This window comes from Ixodes scapularis, unplaced genomic scaffold (genome assembly GCF_016920785.2).
Source record: "Ixodes scapularis isolate PalLabHiFi unplaced genomic scaffold, ASM1692078v2 PGA_scaffold10__122_contigs__length_95168666, whole genome shotgun sequence".
NCBI classification, from domain to species: Eukaryota; Metazoa; Arthropoda; class Arachnida; order Ixodida; family Ixodidae; genus Ixodes; species Ixodes scapularis.
In genome coordinates this window covers 3,035,241-3,056,459 of record NW_024609836.1, presented here as the reverse complement: position 1 = coordinate 3,056,459, position 21,219 = coordinate 3,035,241, and the positions used below count along the sequence as shown (strand labels likewise).

At 48.6% G+C, this 21,219-nt stretch overlaps 1 protein-coding gene across 1 annotated transcript in view; it reads right to left on the bottom strand.

Annotated features, from left to right (window-relative positions):
- Positions 1–538: 538 nt before the first annotated feature.
- LOC8035578 (proteasome activator complex subunit 4A) overlaps positions 539–21,219 on the bottom strand; it is a 166,525-nt gene continuing 145,844 nt past the window's right edge. Inside the window, exons 41-44 of the mRNA XM_002399761.4 lie at positions 18,571–18,726; positions 16,701–16,775; positions 12,673–12,885; positions 539–1,570 (exon numbers count right to left, since the gene is read on the bottom strand). Coding sequence (XP_002399804.3) covers positions 1,436–1,570; positions 12,673–12,885; positions 16,701–16,775; positions 18,571–18,726 — 579 coding nt within the window. The 3' untranslated portion in view covers positions 539–1,435. The remainder of the gene's footprint in view (positions 1,571–12,672; positions 12,886–16,700; positions 16,776–18,570; positions 18,727–21,219) is intronic.

Sequence of the window (21,219 nt, the reverse complement as noted above, 5' to 3'; positions counted from 1 at the left end):
ATCTTTTTTTTCTATTTTGATATTGAGTGTGTGCCTTCGATGACCCACGACTGGTTATATTTCGTGTGCATGTCTCAATCGCACGTGACCATGTAGAAGGAAGTGAGCGTGATTCAAACCGGCCAGTTCTCGATCGGCGGTTTTAGGGCGAAAAGGAAACAAATTTCGAGCTGCAAATTCAGTTTTGGGTAGTTTGACTCTCATATCTCATGTACACAAAAAAAACAACCTTGGTGAGCATAAATACTGCACGCCAGTGCCTGTAATACCACACTAGGGTATTACAGGCACTGGCGTCTATAGCAGAAATCATTTTGAAGCAAAAACTAAAACATTCGGCACTTCGCACATGCATCTCTCAATGGCTTTGAATATTTACTTTGAATCTTCCCTAGTAGCGAAAGAAGCACGTGCAACGTATGCATCTAGGTACCCAGCATTCTTCTTTGTGCTGAGGAAATTCGACAAAAGGTCTACTCCATTCCCCAAGGTGCTAGAAAAGATTAAAATCGTCGCCCAAAACAAAAACAAACGTTGGTCAGTTTTTCTAAAGAAAGCTTTAATTATTTATACCCCCATACAGCTCTCCCCAAATAGGAAAAAACATATGTAATGCACAAGAGAAACCTGTACTCAATCGCCATTTCAGGAGCCTACCCCGTGTCCGATGCGGAACGTCATAAAATTCCGCAGCCGCAGCGACCGTGCCCCGACCGAAAGCAGACCACTCCGCTCGAGATCTTCCCTTTCGTCGCGAGTAAACCCACATCAGCAACACAGAAGCACAGTACAAAAAAAAAACAAAGCAATTCACTCTCGCTCGTAGCTTATTATATGGTTCAGAGACAGGGGCGCAGGCCCATCGATCCACACGCTTATGGCATGTGTCCGCCGGAAAATTGGCAAACAACCCCTTCCCGCAGACACGATTCTGTTGGGAAGTCTAAAACACAACGATACCGGAGTAAACGAACTGCCAAATTCTCCTCGTGTCTCCGGAAAGGGTTTGCCACACTGCCGGCCCTTCCGCTGTAGGCAGTACAGATACATTTACAAGGTTTCACCTGCCCGACGTTTTCTTCTTCAACGTTTCGTTCTCCTCTCCCCGTGTGGAAAGAATCCATTCGACCACAGTACGCATTGTTCCCAATCAGTGTCCTCCCCGCCCTCTATCACAATCTCCGGGGGAGGGGTGGGTTAGGCTCTCGTAGCGTCCTCCGTACGGTCTTCGACGCTCCTCCAAAGAGTATGTACACGTGGGCGGATGCGGCCATTCCACCCGGAGGTCCGAACGCCGCCTCTCGAAAACCCCGTAGTGGATATCTGCCCCCAAATGGCATCACCGACGGGGTGCCCCTGGCTTTGGCCTCGGCGGGGGGCGGTGCTTGGGCGCCGCGAGAGGTGCCACGCCGGGCACGTGGGCCGTGCTGCGGGCTCAGGCGTAGTAGCTGGGGGACACCAGGAGATCCGTGATCACTGCCAACTGGTCGTCCGTGAACATCACCTTGTGGTCGCGCCACGTGTCGTGGTGGGTGCGCCGGAAGTTGGACAGCGTCTTCTTGATGGTCGCCTGCGAGACACAACCAGGGTTGCAAACACTGCGGGGGTCAAGCGAGGTCCACATCTGTGGTCATGTAGCGAGGCGATGTAATTCGTACGGTTGCGAAAAGAATTACTATAAGGCTGTCGCATTGAGCGTCACTTTTAGATGAGCTACCCATGCGGTGCGTTTCAAAAAACTAAAAAATCCAATGTCAGCGAGCCATCTGCAGCCTAGCCGGTGAAACCTTGAGCTATTTTCTCTGTTGATACGCACGCAAGCGATGCTTTGTTTGCATTCTTATGGCGTCGGCAGGGATCTCCCCAAAGTGGGCGGCGGTGGTTTGGCCGCCCACCAATCTGGCCAGCTGCCCATCTCTACCGTGTCCAGACCACCTCAATATTTTCCCTCCGCCGGACAAGACGATGCGGATTTTGAAAATGCACGACGCCCCAGCGAGGACGCCTAAGCACTTCTTATGAGTTGTGATTGTGAACGCATGAACGTCGTTCTTCCGCTCCCTCAGTTCGTCTGCAGTGTACTGGTGTTGACGGCCACATTCCACTACTGCCGAGGTTGCGGCCGCCACCGATAGAGATAGGCACTGCCATGCTCCTCGGCACCGAGAGGAGCGGGCAGCCCAGCTCCCCCTCTCGTAACGCCTAACGCAAGAGCGGCGGCCGAGCGCGCATTCTCATGAAGCGGCTGTCAATGGCAATCTAGGAGCCGTTTTGTTCAGCCAATGGGAGAAGGGACATTTGTTTCGCGTTTTTTTGCAGTTACAGATGCCGCTGGCTCGGCCCCATGGGACCCCCCCAGCGTTTGCTTTCGCATTAAAACATGTTTACTTGACGTTTTTCGTAGATTTTCTTCTTTACTTGGAAATTTTATATTGTAAACTTTAATATTCTGCATACACGTTGTAAACCTCTCATAGAACAAAGGCTCGTTCACACTCTTGCAACCGAGTACGACTGAGAGAGACAAGACTGTTGAAACCTCCTAAAATTTCGTAGGACAAGAGAACACACTAGTGTGTAGGAGCCATCTATGCAGTGACCCTGGAACTGCATTTCACAAGAGCGAAGGTTTTGCAGAAATTCCGAGGTCAAATGTGCGTAATACCTATGAGGAAGGCTCGTTTATAACGTTGACAAAAGTTTTATGAAAGAAAGGATAATGCGCGAGAGAAATGAAAAAATATGACAGACAGCCAAGTTTCCACTGCTACCCAATAAATGGCGCCAGTGTACCCTCTCGTCATAAGAGATTTTTAGAGGTTTTAAGGCGCCCGGTTGTAAGAGGTTGAAAGTGTGTGAACGGGCCCTAAGCAAGAGAAGTTATCACTACCTGCGTGCTTCGGTGTGAAATTGACGGCTGTGCAAATTACCGTAGTGAAACCTTGGCAATATTCGCGCCTCGAACTATGAAATTTTATATCTCCGGAGTAAAATAGACCGATCTCACCAACCAGTTTGACTACGCCACCGCTGCCGCAATGCATCGAGGGAACTTTAGTCTTTCTGCACACGCGACAACACCGCGGGAGTTCTTGCGCGTGTAGAGCACGAAACAGCAGGAGCCCTCTCGTGCACTGCCTCCTGTGAACTAAAGTTGGGGCGGCGTCACACATGCGCCCAACGTTTAGTGAGATCGATCTATTACAGGGTGTCTACCGACCGGGAAAACCGGTAATTGTCAGGGAATTTTAACACACCTGGAAAAGTCGGGGAATTGTCAGGGAAATTTCCAAAAAGATTGCCGAGTCAGGGAATTTATCCTATGCTCGCCCGCTTACGCTAGAAGCGGCAGGCACGGGCTGGCATAGCCACGAGCGCAGTCAAGTGCGGCGTCGCGACCCCCTAGGCGCGATGCGACCCGCCCAACTTTCCACGCGCTACGCTTCACACGAGAGCATGTACGAAGCTGGCGACTCCTCGTTGTTTTAGTACTCTAAAGCCACTAAATAAGCTACACTTTAGGGTAACAACGCTAAAGTATGGCGGCTAAAGAGTTGCTCACAGTTACTAGTGAAGCAGAGTAGCAGCGGCAATTTTGTTTAGTTCGTGACTCTAGTCAGGTGGTGCTGCTCTAGTACGAGGAGAGACAGTTGCTCTAGCCGATACTAGGTGGCGCGAGTCACCACTCACTCGAAAAAGAACAGCCGTCGTTCATTTATCTACCCTCCGAGAGGCGCGCGCCTAGCGATCCATTCGTTTGTCAGATATGGTGCTTTCGCGCTTCCCCGTAAATGCAACCTGGACGCCTGTACTCTATGAGCTCTGCCATGTGCGTTTGTGGCTGTGGGTTGCGCTTTCTGTTGTGTTATTTTCCGAAAGTGGAGATATGTGAAAGTGACTATGTCGCTGTCGAGAAAGTGCTCCTTCAATCTCAACTGGACAAACCGAGACATACGCACGAATGCAAGTTGGATTCGGCCCATTCCAAATGATCCAAATAGTGCTCACTGCGCAACGTGCTGCAAGAAGTTCTCCCTAAGCAACATGGGGAATAGGGCGATTGCTACTCATGCTAAGGGTAAGAAACATCAAACTGCTATGAAATATCTGCAAAGCGTTTCCCAGAGCCCAGTCGTATATTTTTCAAAACTGCGACAAATGCGGACTTCCCTTCCGCGACAGCAAAGAGTGTTTTTTGTCCGGTGGTAACAATAGTGCTTGTAGGCCTCCGGCAATGCGTCTAACCACCGCCACGGAAGCTCTTAGCCCCTCTGTAAAGACGTGGGTGGTGGCTTTTTATTGAAGAAGGAAGTCACAAAGGCCGGGGATCGTGTGGTGCTTGAACACTATAACAACTCATGGCTCTTTCCGTTCAGCGGCAGCGCCTGCCTCGCTGTTTCCGCTGATGTTCCCCATGTGTGAGACCGCCAGAAAAATGCAGCTTGGAAAAGACAAAGTGGGATATACAATATGTCGTGGTATCGCCCCCTACTTTCAAGACAACTTACTAGCAAGCCTCTCTAACGTGCCATATCTGGTGGTTGCTTTTGATGAGTCACTGAACAAAGTAACTCGGAGAACAAATTGATGGACTGATCAGGTGCTGGGACCAAACTCCCTGAAACAGTAAACCCGGGTCAATGCTGTATTCTAAACATCTTCTAAAGTTTGCTTTATCTAACTTAAAGAAAACATTTTACGTTGCGAACAGTGTCTATCTATCGTATATTGTGTTTTGGTGTCGGTAATTGTGGGTCAGGGAATTCAATTAAAATAGTCTGGGAAAACCTGGAAAAGTCAGGGAATTTTTAAAAAACAATTTGGTAGACACCCTGTATTAGCTACAACGTTAAAATATAGCTTAATGCTCCTTCCAAGAACGTGGCTTTGGTGAGTATTTTTTTACATAAATATAAAAAAAAAAAAAATTATTCGGGCCATTATTCTGCTCTGGAAACACCCAAGAGCTAAAAACGATTACAATCGGTGACAGGTTACCAACCAAGCGGCAAACGCCCCTAAAAGAGATTCACGAAGTGATGGCCTGTAGCAGAGCCGGTTGGTTATCCATGCTTACTGATTACCAGCTGAACGTTAGGAAAAGCGACGAAGAGAGAAAGAAACACACTGCTGGACTATCAACCCTTTTTAATAAACTTCCTTTTCCTCAAACCAATCCTAAAAGGGTAGCTTCTTCTACTTCAGTCGGAGCTTAGACAGAAACTTCCTTTTTCTCCTCACGATCCGTGGAGTTTTTGTCTTCTTCGACTTTCGGATCTTGAAAAATTTCCTTCTTTTTGTCTTTTATACTTCCGGTGGTTTTACCCTCGTTTCACTCGGTCAGATCTGGGAGTCACAAGGTCCCAACTTGGTTCATCCGAGGTGCCGCTCTCCTCGGATACATTTTTTCTTTGGGCAAAAGTGCAATGGAGGCAACACTGACGAATTCTCCCTCCCCCTCCTCAATGGCCAACGCCTCAAGGAGCTCCCTTCCAAGCTGCTTCCGGTGTTTTGCTAAGACGGCGACGCTTGTGAAATCAGGAGCACATTTGCAGGCCCGACAATGTGCCGAAAGGTGGCCCGCCGACGTTAGTGCGGTTACAGAGGCTGCATGTTCTCTGGTGCGATCGTTGATGCACCTCCCGGTTTGTCCTATGTAGCTTTTGCCACATGACATAGGGATCTTGTAAACAACTCCTTTTTCGCATGGGACGTAGGGTGTTCGATGCGCAGTGCTGCAGGTCGTCGTCCCGTTCTGGGCGGTTTTCCGGTTCACCCTACGGCACATGGCGTAGGCCTTGTTGGGGGCGGAGCACACAATATGAATGCCTTGTCGGCCGGCGATCTTTTTTAACCGATGAGTAATGTTGTGAACATACGGGACCACTGCGAAAGGCGTTGGGGGCTTCTTTTGCGTTGTTTTATTCTTCTCAGGATTTTGACGTACTTGCCTACAAAGCTTTTCACATACTGGTACGAGGAGGGTACTCGAGTACGTAGAATCCTGGAGTCGACCCAGCTGTTCTTGAAAGCAGCGCCCCACCTTATGAGGGCAGGACTTCTGTAGCGCCGAGACTAAAGCTCTGGTGGCCAACCCCCGTTTTACGTTTTTGGAATGTTCCGCTTTTCCTAACGTTCAGCTGGTAATCAGTAAGCAGAGATTCACGAAACTCCGTTAGCTTCCCCTTATTTCTTTGAGGCCACCGATGCCTTGCCTTGACAAACTATCTTTTCTCATTGTGGGAGCGAGTGCGGTTGGCAATGTCGAAGAAGCCGGGGGGGGACACTGGGTTCTTGCGGCGATTTTCCAACTTTCTGTCTACCCGAATTTAGGCTCTAAAGTCACGACAGGATCCGGTTTTGCCTCTGTTAGTTTCTTTCTGACGACATGAAAATCCAACGGTAGTACTGCTATCAAAACGTTTGTCATGCCTGCTCCGTGGAGTGCGGTTAGTCCTGGCAACTGTCATGGCTACGTCGGTGCCGCCGTGGCCGGCATGCCTCGTTGGCACCGACGGCTTTCTCTCGCAAGTTCGACGCTCCCTGTGACTAAAAGAAATCGTAGTGGCGGTACAATTGCTTCTTTGCGGCGGGTTCTGCGGGGCAACGCGAAAATGCCTTGATAGAACGTAATATGCAGCGCGAGATGATCGAGTGACGCTATTGACGTTTGGCCTCGTCGGTCTCCGTCTGCTGGCTTTAATAACTAAAAGACGCCACCAAGTGACGCCCTCAAAGTGGTATTTATTCATCCGTGAAGTGCGGCACCCTTACTAAGACTCGTCGTGAATGGTTGCACGGTACTTCAGGTAAGCAATGATTGTCTCGTCCTACCAGTGTCACCAAAGAAGGCATCGTCTGTCTAAGCTACAATCGTATTCTGCCGTCACCCCCGACAACACGGGGCAAAGATCTTTCGTTCCTCATCTCGATAGTCACGCACTGCTTCGTGATGGAGTCCTTCTGCTCGATCAGCAGAGACCTTTGCTCCTTCCGCCCGAAACCACCAATGTTGCCACGTTGCGTGGGCGGCGGACGACGCACCGTTTTCTCGAAAGGAAAGCACAGGCGCATTACGGTTGAATTCAATTATATTGTCGCCCGCCTAGCCAAGTCGGCAGCGTGCTTGGCTCCCATGCAGGTGGCCAGGGTTTGATCCCTGCAAGCGCCTGTTGCTTCTATCTTTTCCTAATAGAAGATTCTAGAATGTTTGAAAATTGTTCGTTCATGCTCCCAGTGTATAAGTTCCAGGACAGGTCCAATGTTCTAGGCTTCCAAGGAAGCCTTAAGAGAAGCCGTGAAGGCTCAGTCCCGCTCCAGCGCTCAATCCTGCTACTATGCTGCCATCGACGCTCCCGCTTTTATTTGTTTTGTTTGCCACAAGTTCGCCACATTCAACGTTTAGTTTCTATCTGTCCATTTGTCGCTTTGTCAATTGTCATTCATGACAATGTCGAACCTGGGTATTTCAAAATTGCCAAAATTGTACCCATACATAAAGGAGGCTCTGTTTCTTGTGTGGGAAACTACAGACCTATATCTCTCATTAACACATGCTCTAAGCTTCTCGAACATATTGTTTCAAAGCATCTTTTAACGTTCCTCAACGATCACGATATTTTGTTTCAATATCAACATGGATTTCGTAAATGTCTTTCCACAACGACCCAACTCATCGAAACCGTGCACGATCTTTCCCAATCTATAAATAACCGTGGCCAAACGGACGTCATATTTTTAGATTTTGCAAAAGCATTCGATAAAGTGTCTCATCCTAAATTGTTGCTTAAAATTAACGCCTTGTTTAAGAACCCCATCATTACAAACTGGTTTTGCTCGTATCTTTCATCGAGAGTTCAATTCGTTGAGTTGGGAGGCTGTGTGTCTAGACCCGCTCCAGTTGCTTCTGGAGTTTCACAAGGTAGTGTGCTAGGACCGCTTTTATTTTTAATATTTATAGACGACATACGCTGTGGAATATCAGTTCCAATTAAGCTGTTTGCGGATGATTGTATTTTGTACAATAAAATAGAAACTGAACGAGATCAACTGAAACTGCAAAATGAACTCCTCAAAATCAAACATTGGTGCGACGAGTGGCAAATGGTGTTAAACCCTCGAAAATCAGTCGTTATGTCTATAACAAGAAAAAAACATATCCTAAATTATGATTACTTTATAGATGACACCAACCTACCTCGTGTAGATGAAAATAAGTACTTAGGAGTTACCTTTACAAGCGACTTAAGATGGAATACACACACGGAAAAAGTCTCCAGAAAAGCTAACCAGGGTACCTCAGAAGAAATCTTGCAAGTGCTTCGCCAGAAATAAAAACATTAGCTTATAAAACACTGGTGAGACCTAACCTTGAATACGCAAAAGTAGTGTGGGATCCATGTACAATAGCTAACTCGTCAAAACTTGATAAAGTCCAGCGGCTTGCTTCCAGGTTTATCTTTAATAAATATAATCGTAACCATTCCCCCACTGAACTCTGTAGACTCGCTGAACTTCCTTCTCTTGAATTAAGAACAAAGTGCGACCGCCTGAAATTTATTTTTTTGATCATTCATGGTCTAGTTAAGATAGACAAAAATAATTACATGGACGTACGCGTCAGTGAATGTACGAGACATCGTCATAGCATGCACATCAGGGAACCATCTGTCAAAAATGATTGTTTTAAATTTAGTTTCTTTCCTAGGGCAATAAAGGAATGGAACCAACTCCCGAATTCCGTCGTCAATATGACAAATGTCTTTGATTTTGTTAAAAATATAAAGAGTATAGTGCTTGATAATGTGCCGTGACTTTGTGTTTTGAATGTATTTCTTTTGCTTTTTTATTCCTCCGGGTGAATCACTTTTTTGAAGTGTCAGTGCATGATGGTTCTTTTACTTCTTGTATGTATTACCCCTCCTGTAAAGGCCTTGTAAAGGGCCGACAGTATCAATAAATAAAATAAATATTGTCTATTTGTAAAGTCAAAATATCACCTCGAAAATACAATGTAAAAATATACAGTTGAACCTCGATGTAACGAAGTCGGTAAAATTCGCAATTTACTTCGTTACATTGAAATTTCGCTAAATCGAAATTTGGCTTTAGCATGCAAAAAAAAAAAAAAATTCCGAAACATTTTACGGGTATGAAAACTCACCGAAAATGACATTTATTTAGGGGCAAAGTAGTCCGCGAGTTTTGCTTGCGCCTTGTCCGACAGCAGCAGCGGCGTCATACCCGTCATACGGCCTTCGAGCGCCCAGAGCGCTTGCACGGCATCTTGCTGCCCGTGCGACGCCGTGTACCTCCTCAGTACGTCCATTGCGTCGAGCACTTCCCGAGTGCTCGTGATCTCGGCAGTTTCTTCAGGATGGCGTCCAAAACGTTTGCTTTCTCATCCAAAAAACAGAACTTTACGTTTCCTTATGCCAGCAAGCACGTGAGCGAACCGCCCGGTTGAAAAATAAAGCTGTTTAGTTTAGGCGGTGCCAATGTTTCCAACCTACACAGCACTCTTGACCGCACAGTTTACTTGCCCCCTTGCGCCCACAGTGTGCTTGCGCCTTTGCTTTACTACAGCTTTACATCACGCTCGCAAGACGATAATCGGTCTTCTCGGTCTTCTCCTAGATGACACTGCCCGTGCGGTCGCGCGCGCCATCACGTCGCTCCCCCGCTGAAGTTGGCTCCCGCGCTACCCGCGGTACAGTGGACTATGATGATCAGTGAATGTCAGTGGTGATGCTGTTATGCCGTGTTAACTTTTTGCTCGGCATTTTCTGGCCAGCCCCGCGGAATCCGCTTTGCCGCATGCCTCGCCGGCGCTACCGGCGCCGCATCCTCGGGCAGCCTAGGAACGTTGGAAGGCCTGTCCCCGTGAAGTAACCTATCAAGCGCTCGCGTTAGCGCGTAATTTTTTTTTTTAACCACAATTTTTTTGCGAAGTTATTTTTTAGAGTCTATTTATTTATTGCCTTTTATGGCAATGGCGCTTCGTTATATTGAAATAGCAGCAATATAGACTTCGTTATATAGAGACTAAAACTACATGGGGTCTATGGGCAAGAAATTATGAAAAATAAAATACTTCGTTAAATCGAGGATTTCGTTACATTGAAGTTCGTTATATCGAGGTTCGACTGTAGTTGCCTTGTATGTTTGTATTGAACTTCACCACCCGGGAGATTCGATACACAGAACTGCGTGTCGCGCCTTCGTAGGGAGGTTTTTCCCCAACACGACTGTCCACGGGCAGCGAAAGTTGCAAAGAGACAGAGAAGAAAAAGAACACTTCGCCTCAACTCTTGCTGCTTGACTTTTGTTTTCATGAAGGAAGAAAAAGATTTTTTTTTTACCTGTCCCACTCTTTAAATTTTTTCTTTTTTAAAAATTTGTTGCGTTTCGCCGTTGGTGTTGTTGACGTTGCAGCCATGCATGCGCGTAAAGGCGGTGTGGCTCCAGTCAACTAAGCTTTAGCGAGGCTGTGATGATAGAATCATTGACACCCGCTGTCGCGTTGCTGTTGACGATGCCCGGGGATGCTGCTGTTGCCACGTTGCACCTCTTTCTCATAGCTGATCCAAGGACGGTGACGCTTAGAGTAGAACTGGTTTAATATGCGGTGTATTTACACAATATTTACAAAATAGACTAAGGTGCAGTTCATTCTTCAAACTCCACGGTCGCTGCTCAGATATCACTCTCTCTCTGAACCTCTCACCGGCTCCCTGGACTCATTCTCAATATCTCAAATCTCTCTCGATCAATCAAACTCCCCCACTCGACTCTCCCACAAACTCCCGTCTCTGCCCTCTACGGTCTTCCCTCGCTCTCCTCCTCTCACATTCCCGTCTTTTCTACCCGGGTAGGAAGCGTCCCTCTTCTTCAATTACAGACTCGCCCCCTTCCAGGGCTGTTCCCCTCTCCGCCCACTTCCGAGAAAACACGGCGTCCCCAAAACCCAGTCTCCGGACGGCTTTCCCAGCTTCCGCTTGGCAGCTTTGTTCGGGTCAAGCCGGTCTGTCCACGACTCAAGAGAGCACCTTCCCGTGCCACCCAGTTTCATGACAAAGGCTCTGCAACATTAGTGCTTATTGGAAATTTTATTAGGGCAAAAGCTTTATATGTTCAGTCCTTGAGCGAAAACACGTCGGCGACGCAAAAGGTACGAAAACCCCCAGTTCGCCACTGGACCATGGGATGGCGTTACTTGTGCCAGAATGTGTGTGGAGGCGTGAGCGTGGAACAAACCCAGCGGGAGAGAAGGACGCTAGCTCAGGCAGTGGTGAAGAGCGGGCATGCGACATGCCGGGAGATTAACGGCGCCAAAAGTGCGTCGTCAGAGAGCGCACTGTCTTCAGAAGTTTGCTATCACCAGGATCGGCGCTTGGACTTTGGCCTTCAAATCGTCTTAGGGATAACGTAAGAAACCCTGTGTATTTGGCAAGCTCCCGTTGGTCACAATCTTCGCTATTAACAAAGACGCATAGATATTTCAACTGGTGCTTCAATTGACATACTTTTGTACTATATTGGATTATCAATATATTCAACTATTTTACAATCCCCATTGAATTCCCTACATCCGGGTTCGACCGCACACTCTGCGGGTGGAGAATATACTGCTTCTTTGTGTTTATCGAGGGCTTGCTACCAGTCTCGAGCCGCCCGAGATTGCCAACGTCTGCCTCTATGTCCCGTCGCTTAGAGGTGGCCAAAGTGCACGGTATGGCAGACTTTTTCCCTAGATCTATCACACAAACAGCCTTTACCCATGTCACGCCGACCATATGGGCGTGACGGTTGAAGGCCGTTGCTGTTGTCATTGGAGGCAGTTTTTAATGACTGCGGGTCATCACGTGGTGTAGATTCGAGATACGCGACGATCAGAAGCCTGAGGAGGTGCTCGGAGCTTTTTGGCGACAGAATGCGGAGCTATTGATGGTTTGGAATAAAACGTTCAATTTATCTCGATCTTGTGGACTAAGTCAGAATACATGAAACGAGTTTCCGTTGCCTTGTTCATTCTTCCCCCGGGACTATGCTGGCCGCGGCAGTCACCCTATCAGATCATGTTGATGCAACAAAAATAGATTATGTAAATACACCGAATACATTATGTTAATGTACCCCTTTACACACTCTGGTGCATAAGTGGGTGCATAACATTCCTCACACAGATGGGACCTAAACGTAACCAGAGAAAGACGGAGAGGGCTTCGCTCATTATATATTGCAACCAATGCGTTGGATCTGCCACATTTTTTCCTCAATTATAGCGCATTATTTTATTCTAGACTCTATCCTTCTTATACGACGGTGGGCGTGTCTTGGATTTCTCATTTCTTCCCACAAGCAGTTTGAAAGAAAATGCCGAATGCCGGCGTTAGTAGAGACCACCGTGGTAGAGACAAAGCGAGCTGGCTTTGCGTCAACCGGACAATCGGTACAGAGGTAGAATGTTGAGCTCATAGTCATGAATTCGATTCCCGTATGGACACATCTAGAATTTCATTCTTTCTTCCCAATTACCACCCTTTCGTACAGATTGACCTCCGAGGTACGCGCTACACCTTTCCCAACGCTTTCCGTGGCAATCCACCACACTTTCCCCGGGGATCCCAGCCCTCGAATGCATTCTGCGTTCAAGCGCTGAAGTCCACTCACGGGTATGGGCTGGGGGTCGTTGAGGTGGTCCCCCAGAAGCACCAGCACGTCGGGCATGAAGGGGGGCACGTCGTAGGGGAAGGCGTTGACGCACGCGCACAGCCCCAGCACCCCGGCATGGCGCTCCCGCACGTCCGCAGGGTCCAGGGGCAACGGGGGGCCGCCGCCCCGCCCCCGCCGCTTCTTCTTGGTGCACTGCGCCCGGAAGGAGGCCTGCACGGCACATGCGCGCTCCTTCAAAGCCTTCGTCGAGGAGAGGCGGCCGGAGCGGCTTCGGGCTAGAACTACACTGCCTAGAACGCGTCCCAGACTGCCTCGTTTACCGCATTAAAGAAAAAAATTTTCTCTTCTCCGTTTTCGCTTGGCAACGTCATAAAAGTGTGACTGTGTTAGCCGCAATACCGGCGATGTCGTGTCGGCGGTGGCGGATGTGAAAGACGCCTGTTCGACTGCAGGTTGCTCTCCAGCTTCACGACCCACAAAAGCCTCGGCAGTCGGCAGGTGGGATGCCATGACGGCACTCGTATTTGCTCGTACTTCTTGCCGGGACTGCTAGCCCCAACCTCCAGGATCGCAGCATCTGAAAACATGACACCCTGGCTTTTGCTACGTTACATGCGGCCCCTTCAAGACCCCTTTTGATGTATGGGCGGAATAAGATGCTAGACGCACGAGTCAGACTCGCTCCAGGCACCATACTAATACAAAGTATAATATGAGACATGAATTCAAGATACCTTGGCTTGGGACAACTTATAAAAATTACTAATAAACTTAACACCTCAATAAAGAAAAGATCATCTACATGTTACAGAAATAATACCAAATAGTGCTTCATATTAGACATTCAGAACCCACGTAAAAAGGTACCTTCTGTTATGTCCCACAGAATAAACTTAGTTTGTCAATTTTCCCCCCGCAAACTTTGAGATTTTCTCTGACTGCTTCTCTTCAATGTTGCCACTGTAGAAAATAAGACAAATACTTTTACAAAAATACAGTCAGTGCACAGGCGAGCTGGTGGAAGTTTACCATGCTGACTTTAACCCGGGACTGAGGCAGGACGAGGAAACATTTTGACAGTGGTAAAAAAGAAAGAAAGAAAAGAAACAAGGACAGACAAAAACTCCGTTTCTTTTTCTAAAATACCCGTGGCAGACAACATCGAACAGATGTTGCTTGTCCGCTTCTTTTTCTACCACTGTCAAAATGTTCAGTCTCGGGTTAAAGTCCATCATGGTGTACTTTCCATTCTTTGCAGATGTACTAATAAGATTACTAAATTTGTGCTGTTGTTTTCCGCCACTGCTACATTTTGCCTAGCTTGCCAACACAGTGTACTAGGGTGAGCGGGCTTCCTCGGGCAGAGTACAGTGTAGACCGCATATAACGTATGTCGCAGGAGTCGCGAAAATCTGCACTATAAGCGGTACCGCGCTATAACCAAAACACCAATTTTTCAGGCCAAAATACATGCCATGAGACAACTTACCTTTGTAAAACAATTTATTTTATGTTAGATGCAAAATAAAGCTTTAGTTTGAGGAAAGACTAGTACACTTCTCTCTCAAGTGTGTCACACATTTTGAAAGAAGTAAGCGACTTTTGTGCCTGGCACAGCCTTTTAACGGCGTTGCGGGTTGCGGACGGACGTTGCGAGCGTTCAGGATTGCTAACCCTAATCACTTTTCTCCGGTGATGAAAACGCGTGAAAATTCGCATCCTTTATACGGTACGCGCCAGTAATACCTTCAACTTGAGTACACGCATGAAATACTCCAAATAAGAAATCCGGGCGATGTTCGAGGACACAAATGCTTAGAAAGCACCACTGTAGTCGAAGTAAACAAACACAATGACACGGGCGTTTCTGCCATCTTGAGAGTGCCGCCACGACATCGCCGCACGAGTAGGTGGATCTTCCCTTCTAGTACGTGCTCGGTTATCATAGCGACACGCAACGAAAATTTAGTCAGGGATAGCGCTTTTATGCGGAACGATGAGCTTCCACCACGCCGTCTACATCGACGATCACCACCGACGCCATGTTTGCGGATAGAAGAAGCCGGCCCGTGACCGGCATGCGACGCGTGCGAACACTTCCCCTCGACCTGCGATTGGTCTGTCGTTGCGGTTGTTTTCAACCATGTTTCCAACGCAGCCACGCAGAGGAGGAAAGTTGGGCTGGTGGGGCTTGCTCCATCGTTGGCTCGCTCCAACGTCTTGCATCCTTGCGTCGTGAACGACACGTGCGTGCGTCCCTTTGTCGCTATGGCAACTGAAGCCTCTCTCTTCGCTTCTCCCCGCTTCTTCGAGCAACCTGCTTGCCATCCTGTCCCCGCGAGTGCCGCTTGCGGCTAGCGCCGTTATCTAGTGTCGCACAAGGAAGCGTGCTCGCTGTGCTAGTCGATCGGCGCGCTGTTCCAGAAACCGCACTATAACCGGCATTTCCCTTTGAGCGCCTGCATTTTACGTTGTATATAATTACATGGGGTTCTATGGGAGGCGAACCGGTGGTTTAAGAAGCCGCGTTATACCCGGTCCTGCACTATAAGCGGTTACGTTGTAAGTGGTCTATACTGTATCTGCTTTTCGCCCTCTCCGCCAAGTGCCCAAACATGGAAAGAGGGAAATAAGCATTGTCATGTTCTGCGCAACAGCCGCCTCCCACAGCCTGCTTTTGGCCAATCCCGGAGAACAGTGGCGGGGCTTAATCGAAGCGATACCAAGGGCGAAATGCTGCATCTTTTATGTGACTTACATGAGGCCAGCAAAGAAAGGTCTCAAGTGCTGTGCGATCGTATGACTGAGACTGGACAAAATTTCCACGCTAAATTTAGCAAAAAAATTCCTGCCAAATTTAGCGAAAATTTTCTCTCCCAAGTTTAGTGGGAAAATTTTACCCTCGTGACGTCACACGTGACATCATCATGAGAAACGTCGAATAATGCAACGCGTTGTTACGCCGATGCGACGCCAACGCCGCTCAACCTGGAAACAGGCGCCTAAGTGCTGCACTCTAAAAAGCTTACGATGGACTGCCACGTTTTGTATCGTCGCAATGTGGCAGTCGGTTTTATAGCTTAGCATGCCGAAGGCACCGCATGCAGCATTATCCCTTTCGACTAGCACGAAACTGGGACAGCTCATTTTGTTGCTGACTGTACACACGTGAGAAGATAAGATGGGCGAATTAAACAACCTGTCAACTAGGATTGCCATGTCTCTCCAAAAAAGCAATTTTGAGAAAAGAAAACACTTCTCTGTTTAGCCTCATGAAATGGTGGAACGTAGCCATTAAAAAAGATGAATTAAATTTAGCATGCTCGGGTTGTGCTCTTCGTATTTATCTATTTAATTATCGAATATACCCTCAAAAATGCTAGAGATGCAGTTCACGAAAGACACTGTACTCAATGTCTTCCGTGAACATCTGTAACGAGTCAAATGTCCGTTTAATTTACCCGAGCTAAAGCCCCTCAATGTGCCTGCGTTTGTTTTACGAGTAGCATCGAATGAACCAGCGTATGATGTGACCGGTCGTCTCGAGCAGACTTTGGAAGCAGATGGCAGCGCAGCACTCGCTTGTGGCACGTGTCTCGTGCATTCGTGCAACAATGGTCCCAAGTATTTGCAACAAATGCAAGGCGCGAATTTTATCGAGACGCTTTAACCTCAACTCGTTGGAGAGGAGGCACAGTCTACGAAGAGGCACACTTAATCGAATTAGGTGTTACCGCCACTGGCCCCGTCCTCTTGCTGTAAGACCTTCGGGATCCAAACTAATTTGGAACTGTTTGAGGAATTGGACGAGATTCTTTTTAGAATGCAGTCTATGCCATATTTTGCGATCTAAACAATCCCTACCAATTACATGCAGTCTGACCCAAGTCGTTCGAGGGAGAAGAGCAAAAGCCGTCGTGCTCCTACCCATTCCGCAAATACTTTGTCGTCACCTCCGACAAGCAGAAGGCAAGCCTGAGGTTTGGACTTTCTCGTTGTCACACCTAACGTCGACAGACACTCACCAGTAGCTCGTCGGTGACCTTGAGGAACTCGCAGTGCAGCAGGCCCCCCAGGGTCTCGGCGGCAGTTTCTCGGACCTATGAGCAAACGGAAGGACGTGCACACGGATCGGGTGAAGTTCCGGCTGCCAATGCCTCAACACAATGCCTTGCCTCGTCCTTTAGCGCAAAACGAGGCCGTCATTTTATGCTTTGGTCACCTACGAGTGGACGGCTCCGTGGAAGCTACGCGATCGCTCTTGCAGCCGACTATTAGCCTCGTACCGTGCATATTCGAAGCCCCTGGTTGTCTGGCACACAATGGACGATAGACCTTTTTCAAAATTCCACCGAGCAACCGTGGTGGCCGCCATTGCTCGGGCATGAAGCTTGCGATTGGTTCAGAGTCCCTGTCAAATGCCCGAGGCAGTCCTCGTTCTCGATATGAGCCGAGTTACGCCGAGCACCGACACAGCCCTGGTGCCTGATGCATGCTCGGAGCGCGTGCCCAAACAATGACCAATTCGGATAACTGGTGTCGCAGCAACTTCGTGGCGTGCACTTTTGGAAAGGGTCTATCTCATAATAGACCCTGCTCATATTTCCCTATCTTTGCAGTTTCAGGCTTGCTGAGTCCTTCGTATCGATACCTGAGGCTCGCATTTCTCCGCTACTTTTGCCGATACTGTCACATGTGCAGAAGAGCCTGTCTTGCACCGTCTGGCACCGTGCCCGCAGCCGTCCGAGCGGTAGTGAATCTAGCTCGGTTCATAGCACTGTGCCAGTGCCCCGCAACACGCTGTCCCGCCGTGTCACATAAATTAATGTTTTCTGAAGATTCTGTCCTTTTCTCGACTGCTTTCCAGCATTTGAGAAACTGAAATGCCGAACAAATGGCTGGCAAATCTTGTTTTTGCAGATACTCAAGCAAATGCCAGGTTCCACAGTGGAACTAAAGAAAATCTCCTACCTATTGAATCAAGAATATGCAAATGTCTTCCCCAGTAAATTTGGCAGACAGCAGTCCCGTGACACCGTCGGTGTGCTGGATGTTAGGTGTCACGACACCACTATGTAACAGTGATGTCTCGTGACACTGTGACTAATCTGCATGTAACATTAAGGCACTTATTACCGAGGTAAGGTAATGCGATTGTGTAACCCCATCATAAAAACCCGAGAGTGGGAACAAATGAAAGAACGGACAAGCACACACCATCTCACAAAAGCACAGGCACCGTTTTTGAGACCGTGTGTATGCTTTCTTTTTTTCTATTTGTTCCCAGTCTTGGGTTTCATTATAGAGTTGGTTCATCAGCTTGCCTGCATTCTTTCACTTTCGTCGCTGATTGTGTAACTGCGTTGGATATAGTGGTTACGCAATCACAGAGCTTACGTGATTACATGACAAGATGTGACCCCTCCCAACATTGGTGGGAATACTGTTTTGCGGTGACACTAGTACAGTACACCCGTAGCAACGTTATTTCGAGCTGCTCTGTGAGGGGTGGGCGAGGATTGGACAACAATGCAAGGTCCGAGGACCTGTTCCCGGCGAGGGACCAACTGTTCTCTGTAAAGACAGCTGGCTGCGTTATCCCGCTTTCAAAACCAGCCCCATAAACACATACTGCACCAATGAACGTTCGTAACGAAGGGCCTGGATGTGAATGCAGGGCCAACAATGTGCGGAAAATTGAAGTGTTCCTTGAGATTGAAAAGTGTGAGATCCAAACTGTAGTGCTGAACTGGAAGCAGACTGGCTTGAGCGCTCAACAGAGGCTCACATTCATTGGGTGAGGATGCGAGCCAAAGGCCGATGCGGTAGTCGCATCCAACCTGTGCCCCGGAGTGGCCTCCTCTAGGTCGGAAATTGTCAGAGGTGCCCACCCACCTCCAGACGGGGGTCCCTGAGCAGGGCCAGGGTGTGTCCCACGACGGCCTCTCGCCACCGGTCGCAGCTCTGCATGGTGAACAGGTTGGAGAACACCAGGAACTGCAGGAAGTTGCAGCCCGCTGCCCGGGAGTGCCACAAGGGACTGTTCATCACCTGCGCCAACCAGGGAGGGAGTCCTCGTGAAGAAGCGGCACCGTCTAGGCAATTCGCGCGACCTGCCACAAACTACCCTCGAGTTTGAGCGAGGTGTACCCTGCGTAAATGCTAGTCTAGCTATTGGAAAGAAAGCCAACCGTCGCACCCCCCGGCGGCCAACCTTGGAACTACACCCGTGGGGACGACGGACGACGCGGTGCTTGGCCGACGTAGCCGTACGCTACGCTGGCGTTTGGCTTGGGCTCGTCCTCTCCCATTGCCCGTGTCTGGCACCTGCTTGGCACAAAGGCCAAAGTGGGTCAAGCTCCCACCCTCCTCAGACTGCTTTCGAAAGACACCTGGCTTGTCGCGTCACGCCACTGTCACTCCCCGTTTGCTGCCGACACTTTTCATGCTTCACTGCGCCCCCACTCTGTCAAAAAAGATGACATAAAGTATAGAGTCCACGGGCTTTGTCCCGGGTAAACACCTAGCTCTGGTGATAAGAAACTGGGCAGAGCGCCCCCTATAGCTCTATCACCTTGCCAATAGCCAGCTACCCACGGAATAAACGCCACCTGGAAGAATTTGGAGCCTGTCAGGGTTAGTGGGTTTGAGAAATAATTGTTGATCGCTCGTAGTTCCTCGAATTCATGCAAACCAAAATGTGCTGCGGTTTATTTAAACCAAAGGGGGGACGCGGGTCTTAAAAAAAAAAATAATCGAAAAAAAAAAATATTTTTAGAAAATTAAATTTTTGAAGTCTACATATTTCAAACTATATCTGTACAAAATATCTATGCTCAAATCAATCGCAAAGTATAAAAAAAAAAAACCAGTATTTTGAGGCCGGAACAGCTCTTTAGTGAAGCACGAACTTCAAAATAACGCCCCACTTCACACAACCGCGATTCCAAAACTGCTCCTCCAACCGCCGCCATTTTGGTATGGTTTGAAAGCTGATTTCGCGCTCTTTTGTTTGCGCTTTTTCAATATAACATCAGCGCAGCATGGCCTACACTACGGCCGTTCTCCCGCAGCACAATTTCAGACACTCATTAGGGAGTTTTCGTAGATCGTTTTCGCCGTCCCGCAACGCCCTCTGCAATCCGCTACGATACCTGGGACTCTACAGTCAAGGCCATCGGCGCACAGGCGCAGTAGCGGCTTCTTCGAAGCGGAGGGCTTAGCGGAGGGGGAAACATGGTCTACGAAAACTCCCTATTGGCCGAAGCTGGCAGGAATGTGCTCTTGCCATTGGCTCCTCTCTCCCTTCATCTCAAATTTCCTTCACTTTGCGCGTCTTCCTCCTCCCCCGTTCACTCCTTCAGTGTCTTCAGGGCTCTTCCCAGCTCTCCGTCGTACGCTGCATCGTCTGCTTCTGCTTTCAAGCTTGCTTTCGTTTCGCGATCAGATTGCTTCTAAAAGTTTATCTAGCATTGTTTTTCTCGATGTTTGTCAAGGCTGTGTGAGTGTTTTTTTTTTGTTCTTGTGCATTTCCGTACTAGTACTAAACGCTTCTCGTGAACTTTTCGACAGTGTTGTATTGCATAATCGGAGAAATGTGGTTGCTCTGAAGACCCGCGCTTTGTTTGAACGTTTTGGACGGCGATCGACATGGCCGACAATCAGTGCTTGAAATCGCGAACGCGCCAAGCACATGGGAAAAAACATAAATGTGCGTGGAATAAGGGTGAGCGCGAGTTGACTCAAGTTGTACTGAAAGCAATGCAGTCGGAGCTGCAGGCACAGGATCGCATAGACACCGATCCCGAAGTTGCCGATCAAGGAGGCGCCGATTGAGAAGTCTTCAATCACAAAGTCGCCAATCACGAAGATGCTGATCACGAAGTTGTTGATCACAAAGTCGCCGATCCCGAAGGCCCCAATCCCGAAGTCCCCCGATCCCGAACTCTCCAATGCCGAACTCTCCGATTTCGAAGCGACACCAAGTACATCTGGTCTGAGCGGCAATCGGATCGACACCACATATTTTACAGCCGAAAAGCAGTCCGAGCTTTTGAATAAAGTAGAAGAGACAGAGCGCCGTTTAGCAGCACAGTCCGCAAGAAAATTCAACCTGCTCAATGTTGATCTTGAGAACACTGAGACCGAGCGTGGAACCGAATTTATAATCGTCGACATGGCAGTGCTGAATGCGCTTTTCTCGCGTACGAAGTGTGGACAGTGTGGTGCCAGCACCGCCACCTTGAAGAAAGAACGCAAGGACTACGGACTTGCGCACAAGCTCGTGTTGGTGTGCTCCACCTGCCAGGTGCGCGAGCAGCGCTTCTCCTCACCGAGGGTGTCCGGCAGCGCCAAGATAACGCCTTGAGGTGAATATCAGATCAATGCAGGCAGGGCAGAGCATTGGGAAGGGGGCCACTGCGCTCACAGACTTTTGGGCATGCATGAACATCTCGCATCGTGGCATGCACCACAAGACCTTCAACACTCACTTAGACGAGATGCTCCAAGCATCTTTGACAGCCGCTGCAGCATGTGAGAGTG